Source organism: Orcinus orca, chromosome 2 (genome assembly GCF_937001465.1).
Source record: "Orcinus orca chromosome 2, mOrcOrc1.1, whole genome shotgun sequence".
Taxonomy (NCBI): domain Eukaryota; kingdom Metazoa; phylum Chordata; class Mammalia; order Artiodactyla; family Delphinidae; genus Orcinus; species Orcinus orca.
Window position 1 is genome coordinate 193,052,550 of NC_064560.1, and position 20,039 is coordinate 193,072,588.

Sequence of the window (20,039 nt, forward strand, 5' to 3'; positions counted from 1 at the left end):
GCTTACCAGTACATTGTTTATAATAGGAAAGCATCAACATTCCTAAATCTCCAGTTCTAGAGGAACGGTTAAATTATGGCTTGTATATATGATAGAATATTATACAACTGTGAAACTGTATCTTGATAAGCTTTTTTTTGCGGTATGCGGGCCTCTCACTACTGCAGCCTCTCCCACTGCGGAGCACAGGCTCCAGACGTGCAGGCCCAGCGGCCACGGCTCACGGGCGATCCTCCCGGACCGGGGCACGAACCCGCGCCCCCTGCATCGGCAGGTGGACCCCCAACCACTGCGCCACCAGGGAAGCCCTTGATAGGCTTTTAAATACAGGAATATAAAGCCACATGTTTAAAACTTCTCTCTCTCTCTCTCTCTCTCTCTCTCTCACACACACACACACACACACACACACACACACAGAAAAAGATTAGAAAGGAAGATGTGAACCGTGATTATCCCAAAGTCGTGAGATTATGATTCTCTTTCTTTTCCTCCTCTTTTGTATTTTCTTAATGTTCTGTGCTGAGCCGATATTACTTTTACAATTAGAAGAATAAAGCCATTTGACGATGTGTGCTGTCATGGAGGGCCTGGCATTTAGAGAGGGAGGGTCTGTAAGTCCCAGTGAGTTGCCAACTAGCCTTGAGATAGTTTGCTGAGCTGCTGGGGGCCTTAACCTCTTCATCTGCAAAGTGGGCGTGAGTGTCTGCCTCAAAAGGTTGCTGTGAATGCTAATTTTCTAGATAAAAATATGCACTGTCATTTATTTAAAAGACCCAAAGCAAAGCCCAGTTCGGTGCTGTATCTTCGAGGGGCCTGCTTGACCAGGCAGCTGCCCCTCTGCGGGCAGCCTCCCAGCTCCCAAGGGCGCTGGTTAATTCTCTCTCTCCTTCTTCTCAGCTGCCCATGATGGGAGGCGCCTTCATGGACTCGCCCAACGAGGACTTCAGCACCGAGTACTCCCTCTTTAACTCCTCCACCAACGTGCACGCGGCCTCCAACGGCCAAGGTCAGCCCGAGGAGCCGCCAAGGTCGTCCAACGATGCCGTCTTGCTCTGGATCGCCATCATAGCGACGCTGGGGAACATTGTCGTGGTGGGGGTGGTGTATGCCTTCACCTTCTGAGCCGCGGGAGCTCCGGGACGGCCCCCCCTGCGCCGGGCTCACAGCGGGGCAGTCGCTGTTGGCCTTTGGCTGCGCCCGCGTTCTAGAACCAGGAGTGCTGACCAGGTGCGCGGTCTCTCCAAGGGGAGTCACCATGCGTCTGGGATTTCCCCAAGCGGCCCTGATTTCAAATACTCCAGGCTGTGGTCCAGCTGATCCAGAAAATATGGGAGCCTGGGCTTCCAGCCCCCGGAGGCACGCCGGGGCAGAGCCTTCGAGGAGTAGATTGGGGAATTCTTGAAACTGCATTCCACGAACACGAGACCAGATGGAGCAGCCAGTCAGTTTAAAATACAAACATGGTTGGATGATCCTTTGCTGGCACGGAATAATCACTTCTGTGTCTCGTTTTTCTGCCAGCTTACCTGAGGGCAAGGGCAGCCCTCAGAACTTGAGTGTTGCCACCCCAGTCTGGTTTCCCAGTCAGCCCCTCGGAATATTGGTGGTGGTCACTTGAAGGGTCATAAGAACGTTCCTCATTTGACTTGGAAATGGCGTCTTTGTTACCAGACACCTGGCCCCTTATGAAACCCAAGGTTGGGGGATTCCTGGTGACGTGGATTTCAGGGGTGGCAGTGATGGTGGTTTTTATCTGCTGGGTGGACTTTCTCTTCTTTGTGAAAAGAGGAGAAGGTGCCTTTAAAAATTAGATCTGCCAGGCAATTAACTCTTTAGATCACCCACTGAAGATGCTCTTTCCTCTCTGAGAAATCACGGAATTTTAGGGATGAGGTGTGTGTACCTCATCGATTGGCGGGTGGGAGGGAGAGGGACGTGATTTGCCTGTGGTCCCAGGGCATGTAAAGGCAGGGGTCAGAGCAGGAGGGACATTTCCTGCCCATCAGTTCTGGGCTGTCTCTGCCCCATCTAAGCACTGTCTTGAGCAGATTCCTGCCTTCTCAGCTGCCCTGTGCAGAATGTCCAGAGGGTCTGGAAGCGGTGTGCAGGGCGGGCAGGGAGTTAGACACCCACACTGTACACTTGGTTTGGCTCCCATGCACCCTTGCAGGTGTAAATATGCTCTCCTGAGTCAGTTCCCTTACAAGCTTAAAAGGCAGCGGCTGGGGGGCTGGCAAACCTGGGAGCCCCTCATCAGGGCCAGAGCGCTGCTGGCCTTTGGGTGCACCCACGTGCTGGGGGGATCAGTATAGGAAAGGGCTCACTTTTCTTCATGGCGCAGTGCCCCCCTTCCTGAAACAGCTCTCCCTGTGCCCCCGAGTGGGACGAGCTCAGACACGGGCTTGCTTGCCTGCAAGCCAGCAGTGGCTTTCTTCTTCCTCCCTGCTCTGTACAGAAGAAAACAGAGGCATAAACTCCTCCTCTGTGGTTGAGAGACTTAGAAGACCGGTACAGAAGCCCTCATGCATACTTGGGGACAATTGCAAAAAGGCTGAGTTTGTCACTGTGGTCTCAGGAGAAATGAGTGTTTTTGATAGACAAAGGGACACCTTAATTGTCCAGAGGCAGCCACTCGTCTGTGGGAGGTTGGCACCGAGCTGCCATGATAACAGGATTACCGGCCCACGCTGCAGACAGCGCCGGCCGCCAGCCCTTATTGGCCGCATCTGTCACTGCCGCCTGGTGTCCATCCACAAGTGCTTCAGTTCAAGTGGAGGTCGTGAGCACAGAGAGCTGGCGTGACCTTTGCGGAGCGGGAGAAGGGCTGTGGTACCTTTGGCCTGGACTCCTTCTGGAATCGCTGAGCGCGCCCTGCTGTCTGGAGGCAGGACCAGCCTGGAGGCGGGGCTGGATGGCGGCCGTTGTGAGCACATCATTCCAGCTGCTTCTCCAGCAAACTCCTGTCCATCAAGGCCTGGCATCTGCCCCATGAGCAAGGTCTTTCTTAGACACGCGGCTTTATGAGGGAACCCAAGGGGGGGACTCCAGAGCCAGGGTGGGGAGACAAGGTGTCTTCATGGGGGCCGTCCAGCCCCAATACCCTGATTCTTTGTCTTCTGACCCCACATCCCCAGGGAGCCTGCAGCCCTGTAAGAGGCAGGTGGCAGCTCCCCGTTCTCAGATGGCCTGTGGGGATGGCTATGGGAGAGAAGGTTCTATGTTTGATAACAGGGGGAGGAGTGGGGAAGAGAGGAAATGTTGGCTTTTAGCTCTAAGGAAACCGCCAGCCTCCCAGGGCAGCCCTGGTGGGCCCTGTGTTCGCTGGGCATTTCTGGGCACAGAGGTCTCCCCTCTGAAGGTTTTGTTTTCCCTGACATGAAAACTGACATGCTGGCAGTTAAATTCAACTTCCAGGTCTTTCTTTTCAGTGTCAGGGCCATAGATGGTCAAGAGCTTTAAAGAGCTTCTTGTCTAAACCATGCATCGTACGGATCACAGTGACTTGCCCAGGGTCACCCCATTTCCATCTCCTGTGAATTTTTTTTCCACCTTCACTCAGATAGCAGCAGGGATCGATGCACATGTTAGATTTCTAGCCAGAGTGCACTGCCCCTTCCCTCGTGCTGCAGTTGGGGTTCTGTCTTTGATGTTAAGTAAAGGCCAAGAGATCTGACATCATCGCTTGAGTCTTGTGTCCAAGCCTTGTGCCAGATTCACAGGCACAGATTTCATCCCTACGCTTACCTTAGAGCATCATTGCTCCAACACACAGTTAAAGGACCAGAAGCCCCGAGGAGCGGAATAACTTGCCCGCGGCCACACGGCAGGAAAGTGAGGCTTAAAGCCGGACTCCTTCTGGAACAACGCCATGCTGCCTTCAGTGGCTGGGCGGCGCCTCCAGGGCACATTTAAACCAGGCCCTGAGTCTCCAGAGGCCGTTTCCCGAGCTCCCACGTCATGACGTGGCCTCTGCAGGTTGAAGTCTCTGACCATCCTTGGAATGGGGCACGTTCATCCCCCCTTCTCTGCCCAGGCTCTGGGGGGGGTGGTCCCTGTTGCCTGCACTCCCCCCCCTTTAAGTTGAACTCAAGTCTCTCTGCATGGCCAGAGAAGTTCCCAGAGACCAGCTTTCTCGGGACCCATGAAGAAGGCCCTGACCCAGACCCGGAGCCCCACAGAGGGACCCACACGAGGAGTGAGGCTCACACAGCCAGAATTGAGAAGGAGAGTCATGGGATGGTCTGTGCTGCAGGCTGGGCCCCAGCCCAGACTCAGGTCTTCCGCGGAGCCCCAGGGCTCTCCCGAGCAGCTGGGGATGGCCGCTCCTCTCTCGGACCCCAGCCTGGGGCTTCCGTTCTGGCTTCTCCCATGTGAGGCTGGCCCCTGAGCCCACCCTGGCTTGATGGGTCCGTGCTGAGGAAGGAGGGGTTGCCTCTTCAGTAGCTGTTCCTCAGAGAAGGGGTCCTACCACTGCTGGAATATGCGCCTCTGCGTGCTTCTGCATTTCCCCTCTGCCAGCCGTGGGTGTCGCACACCTGTGTGTGTTTGCGCTTCACCGCACAGACCAGCACTTGCTTTATGAGGTCATGAGTTGCAGTCCTTGGAGCTTTGGAGGAGAGGCCAGGCCAGGGGACGCTTTAGCCGGGCATGTCCTAAGGGGATTCCGCCTCCTATAGGCCTTGGGAGAGTCAACCGCTCTGCGGGCCCCTGCTCTGTCTTTCCTGCCCTTTCCATGGGATTAAGAGGCAAATGAGACTCCCTTGACCCCGTCTACCCCCCAGAGAAAGATGCTCATACTTCCTTTCAGGGGTCCCCCGGAATCTGAGGGAGAAAAGCAGGGAGGACAGGCTAGTACCACGGGCCTCGAGAGACAACAGGCCATTTTCCAGCTTGTTCTAAACGGAAGGACTCGCTGCCCGCCAACCCACTAGCATCTGTCGGAATCCCTTCCTGGAGACTGGAGACACTTGGCTGCCATCGACACTGCTGCCCGATTCCTTCCAGACAAACGGTCCTCTCCTTCTGCAGGAACTTGACCTTCCCTCATTATTAGTAGTGATATTGTTAACAATGATTAGTGCTGTCGTTACACACCTTCCTTGTGCTGTGTGCTGATGTATCTCATTTACTTCTCAAATCACCCCTCGGGGACAGGAGTGAAGGTACAGAGAGGTGCACAGTAATTACTGTCCCATTTTTCTGTTGAGAAAGCCGAGGCCAGGCTGTGTGTGTGAGAATCCATCGCCGAGGAGCTGTGATTCAGACCCAGGTCTGCTGGCTCTGCAGGCTGGGCGGTCACCTTGCGTCTCGGTCTCCCTGCATCTGCACCCTCCACGATGAGCCCTCTGGGATGGACCAGCCCAGGATGAGCCTCTGAGGCTCGGCTGTTCTGGTCCTGGAGAGGGATTTTGAGTGGACGTCCTAGAAAGGGGCGGGCAGCACTGCCCGGGTATTTATCAGTTGTAGAACCTCACAGCAACAAGAGGCTTTAGAGAGCATCTAATCAGGACCGTAACTTTCGGGAAGTCAGCTGGGGTCACATCATAGATTAGTGGAGAGCTGACAGATCCCCGGATGGATGCCTGGCCCAGGGCGCTGTGCATTCACTGGGGAACACAGCAGGGCCCCGGATGCCAGTCCCAGCCTTGGGACAGGCATCATGTTCTCTGGCAGTTGTCATCTGGCCCCCTTCAGAGCAAGTCCTGGGTGGGCTGGGCTGCCGTGCTGGAGACGCCCAAGGAGCTGTGCTTCTGGCCCAAGGGAGCAGCTGGAACCTGAATGTCCCGTGTTTGCCGGGCCCACCTCTCCTGCCTCACCTGCTCCACAGGGCCCTGACCTCAATCATGTGGTGAGAGCGTCGTGATAGGGCTGGAGGGGAGGCCGGGTGGCTGGGCACTGAGAGCCCACAGGGGTGGAGTCTGTAATCTCCAAGCGGAAAGAGAAGCCACTCCAGGAAACCCAGGTAATCAGAATTCAGTGGTGGCCAGGTGTCCCCAGCGAGTCACTTCTGAGATCAGACGTTGAGCATTTTCTTTCCTTCTTTTTTTTTTTGGATGGGAGGCTGGGGGTAGACAGGGGACAAAACAGTGCAAACCATGGTGATTAAAGGTAGGAAAGTTCCCTCCAGAGTGAGAAAACAGCAACTATCAGGAGTGCCATGGAATTGTCAAAAGTACCTGAAAAGGACTATGTAAATTTTGGAAAAGTCTGCATGGCTTGTTCTGAGTCTTGGTAAAAAGTCATACTTTTTTTTTTTGTCAAGATAGAGAATAAAAGCAGAGCAAGGCCTTGGAGGGGTTGGTTGGGCTGCACAGTTCCGGGATGTGGGGGGCACCTGCCTTTTGACCATCATGCACTTGCACCTGCCCAGACCTGTCCAACCAGCTGTTTGATGAGGTCCATCGTCTGCTCCCGGGTCCTTTTGCAAGCTGACTTCCTGCATTCCCAGGAGGAGGTTTGAGACCCGTGCTGCCTTGGGAATAAATCCTGACAGATGTACGAGTCATCTTTGCAGGAATTTGTGTGCCACAGCTACTGGGGGAACCAGAGCCTTCCCTCCCCACCGAGCCCTCTCCACGTGGTTGAGCAGCACCAGTGGCCCCAGCATCAGTCTCAGCAGCTGTCTCTCCCCCAGTGTCTAATGAACCAGAGAATCACTGCATTTAGAGTTCAAAGCATTGTCCCAGCAATCCAGACGGTTGTGACCTAGGCTCTGTAAGCTGGCAGGAAGGGAGCTTCCAAACTTTTACACTTTCCTCCAGGAAACTGAGTCTCCGAGAGTTTCGGGAGAGTTGCCAGGTCCTGTTTGGGTGAGCAGGAGAGCAGGGTCTTGAGCCCAGGGCATCTACCAATGAAGTTTCTGAACCACTAGGACTGTGGTTCTCAACTGGGGGTGACTTTGTCCCCCAGGGCACCTTTGGCAATGTCTGAAGACAGTTTTGGTTTTCATGAACTGGAGGGATGTGTTCTGCTGGCATCTAGTAGATAGAAGCCAGGGATGCTGCTGAAGAGCCCCCAGGACAAAGAATCATCCATCCCCCAAATGCCACCCATCCCCCAAATGCCACCCATCCCCCAAATGCCACCCATCCCCCAAATGCCATCCATCCCCCAAATGCCGAGGTTGGGAAACCCAGGTTTAGGCTGTGCCGTCTCTGACTCCAAAACTATGGGTATCTTCCAAATCTCCACCTTTCCCCGTTTGTGAGTCACTTAATAAATCAAAAGTCTCCTGAGCTACAGAAGTGAACACGGTTGCTGCCTCAAGTTCAAATAATTCCAGCCAAGGGCAGTGACCTGGAATCTAGCAAGTTGTTTGGAAATCCAAGTCCTCTCCCTTTCCATCGTCTTGGGCTTTCATGGGGAGTCGCCCTGGATAGAGAACCGTACAAAGTGGATGTGACAGTGGGGATGAACTTGTCCCACGTCCTCCCACCCAGTAACTGTGGATCTCTGGGACCTTGAGGGACCTGGCTCCTCAACAATATATCTGAGAGGTGCTTCTTGGGGAAAATCTTAGATAGGGTGGAGGTAGGGGAGCTGGTTCACAGCCTTTGGGCAAATCTACATCTCCTGTTCTGACCTTTTCCCGCCCTATTTCTCCCAGTTGAAAGCATACTAGCACTCTTTCTACTATTTAAACTTTGTACTATTTAAAGTTTTAAACCTTATTCTTGTAACTAGCTGCAGTTCAGATGCCAATTCTTCATGCCCAGAGAATTGGAAATGTTTCTGTGTCTTACTAACGTTTGCATATTCAACTTGTAAGTGTAAGCAGTTTTCTTAATAAAAAGGTATTTTAACTATTCACGTAGTCCTTTGCTACTGAAGACCCCAGTTTTCGCGATGAGGTCACTAACTCTTACTACAGTGAAAAGGCTATTTCTTTTTTTTTTAACATCTTTATTGGAGTATAATTGCTTTACAATGGTGTGTTAGATTCTGCTTTATAACAAAGTGAATCAGTTATACATATACATATGTCCCCATATCTCTTCCCTCTTACGTCTCCCTCCCTCCCACCCTCCCTATCCCACCCCTCCAGGCAGTCACAAAGCACCGAGCTGATCTCCCTGTGCTATGCGGCTGCTTCCCATCAGTTATCTGTTTTACGTTTGGTAGTGTATATATGTCCATGCCACTCTCTCGCTTTGTCACAGCTTACCCTTCCCCCTCCCCATATCCTCAAGTCCATTTTCTAGTAGGTCTGTGTCTTTATTCCCGTCTTACCCCTAGGTTCTTCATGACATTTTTTTTTCTTAGATTCCATATATATGTGTTAGCATACGGTATTTGTCTTTCTCTTTCTGACTTACTTCACTCTGTATGACACACTCTAGGTCCATCCACCTCACTACAAATAACTCAATTTCGTTTCTTTTTATGGCTGAGTAATATTCCATTGTATATATGTGCCGCATCTTCTTTATCCATTCATCTGTTGATGGACACTTAGGTTGCTTCCATGTCCTGGCTATTGTAAATAGAGCTGCAGTGAACATATTGGCACATGACTCTTTTTGAATTATGGTTTGCTCAGGGTATATATGCCCAGGAGTGGGATTGTGGGGTCATATGGTAGTTCTATTTGTAATTTTTTAAGTAACCTCCATAGTGTTCTCCATAGTGGCCGTATCAATTTACATCCCCACCAACAGTGCAAGAGTGTTCCCTTTTCTCCACACCCTCTCCAGCATTTATTGTTTGTAGATTTCTTGATGGTGGCCATTCTGACTGGTGTGAGGTGATACCTCATTGTGGTTTTGATTTGCATTTCTCTAATGATTAGTGATGTTGAGCATCCTTTCGTGTGTTTGTTGGCAGTCTGTATATCTTCTCTGGAGAAATGTCCATTTAGGGCTTCTGCCCATTTTTGGTTTGGGTTGTTTGATATTTTGTTATCGAGCTGCATGAGGCTACTTCTTAACGTAGGGTTTCAACATACTCTTTTGATTCAAAATCTCTAACCTTAATGGATGTAAAAATGTGGCTGTGTGGAATCATGTCCCTTTGACTCATGGCACTGTTGCTGTTGTCGTCATGTTCTATTATGATAATTAAAAAAAGAAAAGAAAACGTTAACTCCTTTGTGTCTGACTCCAAGCTGTGCTTTGTCTAAAGGTTGCTGTTGACTCACCTCGGTGAGGCTTGGTGCCAGCGTTACCTCCATTCTTGTGCTCCTTCTGATAGGGACAGAATAAAGGGACAAAGCAGGTGATTAAATAGTTCATCCCACTAAAGGATCATAAGTAAAGGAAAAAGTATGGGAGATCCCTGTAAGTTAATGATCACTCAAGAAAGCAGGTTTGCTAAACCACAAAACCAAGCAGGCTTTCTTAGCAACAAAACCATGCAACAGAAGTATGAGACTTGCCCCCAAAACAATAAAGCAGTGGTGGCAGGAGACCCACATCCTGCCCAGGGAGGTCAGTAAGTTAATGATTCCTAGGACACGCTTCTCTGCGCACACTAAAAACAAAACTATAAGGAAAAGGTGACATTATACTGAAACCGTATGATTTACTGTATTTTAGTATGTGTTACCGCCTTTTTGCTCATTTCCATTGTGCCACGACAGTCCCAGTCTGACCATATAGAGGCCCAGAAAACTCCCCCTGCCCCACCAACGTGGAGGAGGAACTGATCATGGAAGCATGACATCTACTCAAGAACGAGGAAGAAGGGCTTCCCTGGTGGCGCAGCGGTTGAGAGTCCGCCTGCCGATACAGGGGACACGGGTTCGTGCCCCTGTCCGGGAGGATCCCACATGCCGTGGAGCGGCTGGGCCCGTGAGCCATGGCCGCTGAGTCTGTGCGTCCGGAGCCTGTGCTCCGCGGCAGGAGAGGCAGCAACAGTGAGAGTCCCACCTACCGCAAAAAAAAAAAACCAAAAAAAATGAGGACGAAGGTTGTCTTCTCCTCCCCACTTTTCCTTCGATTATAAAACTGTAGCCCACGAAGTTCTCAAGGTGGCACTCCCTTGCCCGCCCGCTTGTAAACCTCACAACCGTCCTGTTCTCATAAATCACTTCTTACCTATCACTTTGCCTCCAGCTGACTTCTCTCTGCGCTGAGACAAAGAGCCGGGGCTCCTTGGAGCACCTCCTCCCCCAGACGCATTTCTGCAGTGTCACTTCTGCCCCCCTGTCCCAGGCAGAACAATCCCCTCCCCGCTGTGCCCCTCACACACCGCCCCATCGTCACACTGCCTGCAGCAAATCACAGAAGCTACACTCACTTACCCATCAGTTTCCCCACCCTCTGAGTCATCTCTGAGCAAAATTTATCTTACTCAACGTTTTATCCCACGCACCTAGCACAGTACCAGGCTCATGGCAAACACAAAACAGACATTCAGGGAATGAATTGAATGAATAGTATCTGAAGGACCAGCCCAGTGAGTTTCAACATTACATGGTATGGTGAGTGTGCAGTTATAGCTTTATTCAGTCGCTCACTGGTAACAGCAAACATGGCACTGACTAGGGGTTCAGGGCACTTGTGAGCTCTTTACATGTGCATTAACTCACTTCATCTCCGCAGCAGTTGTATAAAGTAGGTACTATTGTTACCTTGTCGACTAAAAAAAAAAAAGCACAACCTAAAAGTTGAGAATTATGTTTTATTTGGCAGAAAAAACTGAGGACTCAAGCCTGGAAGACAGCCTTTCAGATAGCTCTGAGGGACTGCTCCAAAGAGATAAGGGAGAAGCCAGGATATAGAGGAGTTTTTGTAACAAAAAACAGGTAGTCGGACATCAAAAGATTACTGTTAATTAGAGAAAACCAAACATCTGAAGTAAATGAATTTAGAGCTTTTCTATGGACAGCAAGATGCGAGAGTCTGGTCTCACGGAGTCACTCCTTTGATCCGCACCTTAACTATCTAGGGTCAGTATCTTGGTTTTTGTCCATCATGATTCCCCTTGGGGTGCACAGTTGGGAGGAGCTGCAGTGGCTGCTGCTTGACGGCCGCAATACCCTTTGTTTTCTGATATGGTAGGCAGTATTTTTCATCCATACTCTCCTTCCTGTTTTTACAAATGAGGAAACCGAGGCATGGAACAGTTTCTTGCCCAAGGCTGTGTGGCTGGTGAGTGCAAAACCAGGACTGGAACCCAGCACTGGCTCACGGCCCCTATTCTAAAGGCTATAAAATGCCTCTCAGTGTTTGCTGAGCATCGATTGTGTTCGAGGCCCCGTGCCAGGGGGCAGGGATGCTGCCCTGGAACACATTTTTGAGGGGGAGAGAGGCACAAATAATGTCACTGTCAGGTATCACATACTGAAATGCTAGGGGACCGAGTGTTGGGTTCTGCACTAGGGTCCCTTATGAAGGGTCCATTTCAGGCCCTAAAGGAGGCCCTCCATGATGGCCAGGACCACAGTGAAGCAAGGGATGGATCGGATCAGTGGCTTATAGAATAGTTAACAGCTAATGGGAGATTGGACCCAGAGCTCCGGGTCCCAGCTGAGAACCTGGTCATCCTAAAAGGTAGGAGGGGTCTACCCATGGGGCAGGTGCAGGAGGGGCAGGCCAATCAGAAGATTCATGGGTTGAGTACCAGGCTTTTATGACCAGGAAGCCTTGGGCTGTGAAGGTTTTCCCCTCCCCCAACTATAGGCTTGGACTGGTCCCAGCTCTTCTAGTCCCTTGTCAGGCAGGAAGATTCCGGTGCTCAGGGCTCCTAGAGCAGGGTCATTCTGGGCTGGGCAGATAACCTACATCTGCCACTCTCAGGTCCAGCTACCTAATTTGCAGGTCCCACTGTAGAATGAAAATGCAGGGCTCTTGTTCAGAATTATAAAGAATTTCAAGATGGCGACCACAGGGCATTAAAGCAAGTGTGCGGCCCTCTGAGCACGGGGCCCAGGTTACCTGCCCACTAAGCCAGCCCTGGCCGCCACTGCTCTGAGCCGTGCAGCCAGGGGAAGAAAGGGGCAGATTAACTCACTCCACACCACACCATGCAATTCGCTCCCCTGGGCTGCTCTTCAGGGAAGTCCATGTTGACTGTGGGAGGGGTGGAAAGGGCTAGAAAATATTCCCATGCTTACATGCAAACTCCTTTCCCAGTGTGACCTTGCAGCTCCATCATCCAGAGGGGGAGACTGTCTCCCCAGAATCTGACTCTCTGGACTGGCTTTGTAACATGCGTCCACACAGAGGGATTACTAGGACTGACGATGGGCCAGTCCTGGGTGTTGGGAGGGCTTGCAGCTTCCTCTGTTGATGACCTTGGAACCCTGTGGAGCCGAGGCTAGCCGTCCCGAGGAGGGGGGCCCAGGGCCTGGCTGCCCCTCTGTCACAAGCCCACAGCCTGCCAACTGCCCCACAGGTGAGTGAGCCGAGGCGAAGAAGGTTTTCCACAATGTAAGTGCTTCACAGGGCTCGTGAGGCACCAAGTAAAGCTAAATAAATCATGGAAGGCTGCCTGGAGGAGGCAAAATTCAACCTTGCATAAAATCTGGAGAAGCAGGTGCACAGCAGAGGGGTGCATGGGCGCTGGGTGGTGGGAAGCCAGGCTGGAGCCCGGAGGTCAAGGCAGCGATGGGGATAAGGCTGCCAAGCTGATCAAGCCAGCCTGAAGGGGCCCCGAAGGACAGGGTGAGGGTCATGGTAGGTAGTGGGTTGCCATCAGCAGCACGCAAGCAGGGCTGATCCTCAGAGGGAGGAGCACAGTGTCTGGAACAGGGAGGCAGCAAGGAAGCTAGGAAGTGACTCCTGACTTTGCCTCTCAAACCTGCCCCTCTGGTCATCTTCCCGGCAGCTGCCCCTGCCCCCAGCTTGGACCTATAGCCTTGGGTCTTCCTCCCCATGATACAGCATGAGAAGATGGCAGAGGCCGTCACACAGCCCAACAGACTCTGTTCTCAAGACTGATGGGCATCATTTTGAAAGAACAAAGAAAGCAGGTGGCAAGATTTTTCAAGCGAAGGAGACAGCTGCAGTCTAAGCTGCTATATTTCCATTTTAAGAGGCTGCAGCCAGGCCAGCCCTTACCAAAAAATGCCCCCACTGCCCCCCTCCCTGCTAGCCCTTATACTAAATTGTTGGCTTTACAAATTTGGTTTGTAAATACATACGTTCACATTCTACTTGCCTGCTACGGATCATCTTTGATATTTTAATGGTCTGAAATGCGTCCAGCCTGTTTACAGAGCTCCAGAGCCCACCCTCCGGGGGCACCTTTCCCTTTGGCCCAGCCAGGCCCCTGTTGGTTCAGGGTCCTGCAGGGCACTGGCCTGACTAGGGCAGCAGAAATGGTCCCATGATTAATATTTATACAAGCCAGGCTGCTGGGGCCGTTTCTGCAAACTAAACAAATAACATTAACTACCACGGCAACCAGCACTGGTGGAGGTGCTGCCTTCAGGGTTTGCAAAACACTTTCCAATCCAGCTTCGATCCTCTGGACAGGCCCCTCCCAACCAACGCCTACCTGCCCCCTGCCACACCACCTGTCTGGGCTGGACCAAGGCAGGGCCCCTATTCTTTGTCTTGGGAGGATGGGGATACAGAGGATCAGCTGAAGACAACGGTGTGTAAGTGTGGACAGTGGGAAGCCTGGGGCGGCCAGAGGAGGGTCTCCTAACGAGGCTGGCCTCTTAACGAGGCTGGCAGCCCAGGCCAGAGGCCGAGCCTCCAGTTTTTAGAAAGGAAAAATGAAGTTCATGTACTTGTTTATTCAACAATTAATGATTGAGCACCTACTCTGTTCGTCTCATGGTGATGGGAGATAAGAAGCAAATAAAGAAATAGTTAAATAATATAGCTGTGACATCATAAGAAGTATTTATATCACAGTGTCTGTTGCTAACAATACTGCACTGTATACTTAAAATTTGCTAACAGGGTAGATCTTACGTTAACTGTTCTAACAGTAACAACAAGAACAACAACAACAAGAATAAAGGGGGATGGAGGAAACTTTGGGAGGTATGGATTTGTCTACGTCCTTGATGGTGGTCATGGTTTCCCTAAATGATGGGGATGGTGACACTTAGCTCCAAACTCATCGAGTTTTGTACCTTAAAGGTGTACAGCTCTTTACATATCAATCATACCTCAATAAAGTATTTTTTTTAAAAAAGGCAATATATATTTGGTCTCTGCCCCTGGTCTCTGACACAGGATTCCTAAGACCCTTGTCCTTTCCTGAGTGATGAGAGCATCTCACAGAGAGCTCCTAAATCCCTTGGGACTTCCTGGGTGACAGGAGCATCTTTTGTTCTAATGAGGTGGCTGTTAGTGGGCTCCTGGATGGGGGCTGGTCACCAGAAAGACCAAGTCACGATCAGAAGATTGGAACTTTCAGCCGCATCCCTCATCCTCTGGGTAGGCGTGCGGGCTGAAGACTGGGCTCATTATCCGTCCTGCCTACGCGATGAAGCCTCCATAAACATCCCCAAACTGTGGTGTCGCGAGAACTTCCTGGGTGATAGACACATCCACGTGCCGGGAGGGGAGCTCACCCCAGACTCCACCGGGACAGAAACTCCTGTACTCGGGACCCTTCCAGGCCTTACTCTATGTTCCCCTTCATCCGGCTGTTCATCTGTATCCCTTATAATACGATAAACCGGTAAACGTAAATCAAGTGTTTCCCTGAATTCTGTGAGCTCTTCTAGCAAAGTATCAAACCCGAGGAAGGGCTGGTGGGAACCGCCAATTGATAGCCTGTCAGACAGAAGTGTAGGGACCCTGGGGACCCGGTACTTGTGACCGGCGTCTGCAGTGGGGGCAGTCTTGGGGCTGAGCCGTTAAACCTGGCGTCTGACGCTAACTCCAGGTAATTAGTGTCAGAATGGAATTAAATGACAAGACTGGACACCCAGTAGGTGTCCAAGAGTCAGTTCGTGTGGGGAAAATGGTCCCTCATCTTTGGTGTCAGAAGTATCGTAAGTAGAAGAACAGTTTCCTTTTAATACCGAACGGTGCTAAGTGTTACGGGAACAAAAATAAAGCTCATGATGGGCTAGGATGCAGAGGCACGCTGTTTGGAGAGGGCTGTCAGGAAAACGGCAAAGACGACGCGGGCGGGAGTTGAAGCGGTGAGAACAGAGCTTATTCAGTAACAACAGACAGCTGATTTGTGCAGAGACGACAGCTTCTAAAGTGAGGATGAGGGAGGGAGGAGAGGCGAGGGGCGAAGTGCGGGGAGCTCAGGGAAGTGAGAAATCACAAAGGATGGGTCAGTGTAAATGTGCTGAGGCCAGCTGTGTCTGCTAGCTGGCAATTCTATAAATACAGTCTTTCCCCCACCACCCAGGAGACTGGAAGACAGCGGCTCCCTCCTTCCCGAGGATCCCAGTTCAAAGCAATGGCTTTCAGGTCCTTGAGAAAGACCCTCCTGAGTTGTAGGAGATCCCTAGATGTCTCAAAGGGACACAGGGAGGATTCACAATTGTTAACCGCTTTTTAGTCAATAATCTAAGAAAAGGCGGTCGGGGGACTATGTCGGGTTAGCTAGAAAAATGGTAAATTCTTCTGAGAGCCGGGAGATTTTCCAGACAGGAGCTCACTCGAAGGGGGCTGTGTCATGCCGGGGACACAGCCTCAGGCTGCTAGAAGCCCGCAGGTGTCTTACAGTCGGGGTTTGGACGGAGCTGGCAGATGCAAAGAGAGCCCTTTGCAGTTCTCAAAACTTCTGCTCCCAGGGTAGAAGTGGCAGTGCTGGCCAAGCCCAGGATGACGGCTCAAAGAGATGATCCAGTCACCCCGAGGAGCTGGGTGGAGAGGAGAGTTTTGTATCCAGTTCTTACAAAGTGTTCTCTTGTCCCAAAACTGCCTTTGGAAATAGCATCATTCATTCATTCATTCATTCAACCAACAAGCATTCACTGAGCTTCCACTCTGAGCTGGACAGACAAGAATACAGCCTGGTTCCTGCTCCTGAGGGGGCCACTGTCAGGCTTGAAGTCCCACTCAGAGATGATCACATGACATGATCCAGCTCTCCCCTGAGATGAAGCCCCTGAAGGCATCTTATTCCCAGCAGGAATCTACATGTGGGTGAGACAGCAGCAGGGGACTCTGTCCTTGGGGCATGCCCAGGGGGTGCCCTTTATCTTGTTGGTCCCTTTTTCTAAGTGGAAAGGGCACCCCTGCCGGTGCCCCCTGGGATCCAGCACCTCTAGCAGTCAGGGTTCACTTCCGGCTCCGAGGCTGATGTGTGTTGGTCTTGGACTGCCCAGCACACATTGTCCCCCTTTTTGCTACAGAACCCATCTTCTATTGGTGAGCTACCCCCTCAGTTATGTACTCGGTCCATCCCAGGCTCAGTGGTCACAGTGATATGTGCAGGGTAGGCACGTGGCCCTAGCCCAGCCGCCTCTGATATCCCATCCGCCTGGCACCAGTGATGGGGCCAGGGATGATTGATTACATGGCCAAGTGGGTGCAGGCAGGATGGTCCCCTGACTTGTACAGGAAAACCTCGAAGAGACGCTTTCTGTTTGATGTGAGCCTGCGGTGGCCGAATGCCGTCTTGCCCCTGTGAGAGAGGCACCGTCTAAGAATGGAGCCACAGAGGAAGCAGAGCCCAGGGGTGGAGAGAGAAAGGTTGCTTCTTCATGGGTCTGCCTGGACTCCTGGATCAAGCCACACCTGAAGGCCTACCCATGGGATCCTCAGCTGTCTGAGCTAATAAATTCTCTGTACATCTGAACCCGTTTGAGTTGGGTTTCTTCCCCTTGTCACAGAGAACCTTGATTGACACGCCCTCCATGCACTCTGACATTAACCCCTATGAGAACTGGCCCAGTGGGAGCTCCAGGGGCCCTGTCTCATGCATCATCAACCAACCCGGGCTCTTTACCTGGCTGCCACCTCAGTCTGTTCCTGCTCCCACTCCAGCGCCCCCTGCCCCCAGCATCTTGTCCTCTGAGTCTGACCACAGGTTCAGCTTTTCTGGCTTGATACATAGCCCCTGCTCTCAGCCTTTTTTTTTTTTTGACCTCTGACGGCCCCAGGTACGGCCCAGCCCCAGTACAGACCTGTGTAATTATTGTTGCTTTGGGGAGCCTAACATAACCAACACATGCACGGCACTTTATATTTTACAAAGTTCTTTCACTTATGTTTTCTAACTTCATCGGGTCGCAGCCCCTACAGAGCTCTGCCACAGTCCCTCCGAGGACTTGCACATCTCGGCTTGCCCCCCCACAGCTGCAGCGCGCTTTTGCCTCCAGCGTTGACGCCCGCGAACTGCCCCGCGGCTGTGGGAGCAGCAGCTTTGCCCACGTGTCAGGAACAGCCAGAAATGCCTGGGTTTGCTCCTCACTTCCCACCGCTGGGGTGGCCCTTAACCAGTGATCGACAGGTGCCCCTCCTTTGCCCTCAAAGGGATGCAATGTACACTCCAGAGCTCCCTGCGGGATCAGGCTGAGGCTGCCTTCTGCAGGACGTTTCCTAACTGCTCCCCCTGCTTTGCTCCTGCCCCTGCCTCCTCTGCTCCCCCGATATCTCCCAATATCACCAGGAGCACTTCCTTAATAAATCACTTGCACGTGATCCTTGTCTCAGGCCTGTTTCTGAGGAACACATCTAAAGCAATCATCCTAACTGCCCTGAGAGCTGACACCTTCATCTCCATTTTACAGATGGAAAAGCTAAAGCTCAGAGAGGTTAGGTGACTTGTCCAATGTCACACAGCCAGTGAGCGACAGGGTAGGCTTCAAATCCAGTTCTCCCAGACCCCACAACCCAAGCTGCCCCCTCCTCCACTGGTTAGCTACCCAAGGTTGCCACAGCAATCAGGCTACCTAAGCCCGGCTTCAGCGTGCTGTCTCCTCTCACACCGTGGCATGTGCTGCTTTGGATCTGCAGGCGCTGGCTGACCCCCAGCGTCATGTTCAGGACCTTAGGGAGCTCTCTGCAGCCTGGAGTCATCGTTCAACATGGCCATGCAGCCACAGACCCGAGTTGGGTCCCTCTCTCACCTTAACCTTGTCCATCCTCTTTCGTGCTTTGTGAGTCAATAGTGTCGATCCTAGGATGGAAGCCATCGCCTGTCCATCCCTAGTAGCCCTGAAGGTGATCAATATGGAGAAGTTCCTACAAGATCCAAACACAGCTGTGACTGCTTTCCAGTCAGAAAGATGCTTGCTACAAACGTCAGTACTGAAACCTAATCTTTAGCTGCCATCTTGTAGGCATGAATGAAAGTTCACCAAGCACATATTTTGTTGTGTTGTACACTGCAACTAAAAAGCCAAGGGTCGGGCTTCCCTGGTGACGCAGGTTGAGAGTCCGCCTGCTGATGCAGGGGACGCGGGTTCGTGCCCCGGTCCTGGAAGATCCCACATGCCACGGAGCGGCTGGGCCCGTGAGCCATGGCCGCTGAGCCTGCGCGTCCGGAGCCTGTGCTCCGCAACAGGAGAGGCCACAGCAGTGGGAGGCCCGCGTACCGCAAAAAAAAAAAAAAAAAAGCCAAGTAGTCAACATATATTAGGTGTATGAGCTATTTCCCAAAACTGCAAACTAAAAATAATAAATTGTCAATGTAATTTAGAAATTGCTAATTTTATTACACTCTTTTGTTGTGTATAGGAAGGGAAGTCAAGGGATTATAAATTTGAGTAAAATTTAAAACCATATATTTTATGACAGAGGGCCTTTGACGTAAGATGGCCAAAGCACGGATAATATCTATTTGCTGTAAAGAGAATTATTATGAGTTTTGATTTCTGATATTAAATATTACTTAATAAAGACTTGTTTCCATTAACTTGGGGGGGGCGCTGGGAAGATGTTTGGCACAAAGCCACTTACATAGATTTCTTTATGTTCACTCAAGACTTCCCCCTCCTTAGGGTTATTTTATTACGACTGGAGTGGAGGAAGGAGAGCTGGAGCATTACTCGGCAAATATTAGAATGAAAGTGCAGCTTGACTAATGATAGTTCAGCTGTGGGCACATGAATGAATATGTGATGACCCTTGTTGATTCCACTGGGGCATCAGGCACTGCTGGAGGGCCCTGGGGACATTTGGCAAGAGCCATGACTACATCTCCCCCCTTCCCCACTTGTGGGACTCTCCTACAGGAAAGGAGTATGTGTGTGTGTCTGTACGTATGTTAATACTCACTTTTCAACCCCCGAGAAACCCATTCAAAATCCCGCCTTGCCCGGAAAACTCCAGTGCATTTAATTGATTATCCAAATTCGCCCCCAGAGGGCACCAAGACTTGCGGGGCCTAGGAAAAGACAGACAGAAACAAAACAAAACAAACAAACAAAAAAAACACCGTAGGCCATGACCAGCAGGGGGCAGTGTGGCTCTAGGGATGCGAACAGGTGGAAACGGCCAATTGGGCAGGTGGGTTCCAGGCCCACGTCTGCCACTTAGTGGGTAAGACCTGTGTGAGAAATGTGCCTACAGGAAGCACCAGAAGAAGCTCTGAGATGGTATCTTTCAGCAGATTATGTTCCCACAGGGAGTAGCCCTAAAACACGGAGGAAACCGATCAAAACCTTGTGTGCCGAGACCCTGACCTCCGAAACAAATGCCAAGCAGACATTAAAGCTGGGGTCCAAACTGGTGGGCCCTGGGCCGAACCCAGCCCTCAGACCTCTTCTGATGGGCCTGGGCATGGCTCTGTTTTGATAAAGCTTTATGTTGAAGTATGACACACAGACGGAAACTGCACATGTCCTAGGCGTATAGTTCAATGAATTTTCAAGGTTCTCACAAGCATAAATCAGGGACTTGGGTCCCATAAACTAAACGTTCTCAGCTCATCCAGAAACCCCTTCAGCCTGCACAATGCTGTAAAGTTCATTTTACTTAGTTGCCAATGACAACAGCAATAGAAAATCTGAATTTCTTGACAAAATGGAAATGATTCGTCTGCTGCTGCCTGCCCACAGGTAGAGGGAGCTGAGGTTGGCTACCAGCTTTAAAGGAGGTGGGAGCTTATCCGTTCTTGCCAGCCCCACTCCCCCGGCCCAGGCAAGAGGGCACCCAGCTCTGAGCCCACATTTTAAAGGACCCGTCCCTAAATCAAAACCATAAGGAGGAGTTCCCTGGTGG

At 51.4% G+C, this 20,039-nt stretch overlaps 1 protein-coding gene across 1 annotated transcript in view; it reads left to right on the forward strand.

Moving 5' to 3' along the window:
- C2H14orf132 (chromosome 2 C14orf132 homolog) overlaps positions 1 to 6,278 on the forward strand; it is a 54,157-nt gene extending 47,879 nt beyond the window's left edge. The window contains exon 2 of the mRNA XM_012532643.3: positions 901 to 6,278. Within this exon, the coding sequence (XP_012388097.1) occupies positions 901 to 1,125 (225 nt within the window). The 3' untranslated portion in view covers positions 1,126 to 6,278. The remainder of the gene's footprint in view (positions 1 to 900) is intronic.
- The last annotated feature ends 13,761 nt before the right edge of the window (positions 6,279 to 20,039 follow it).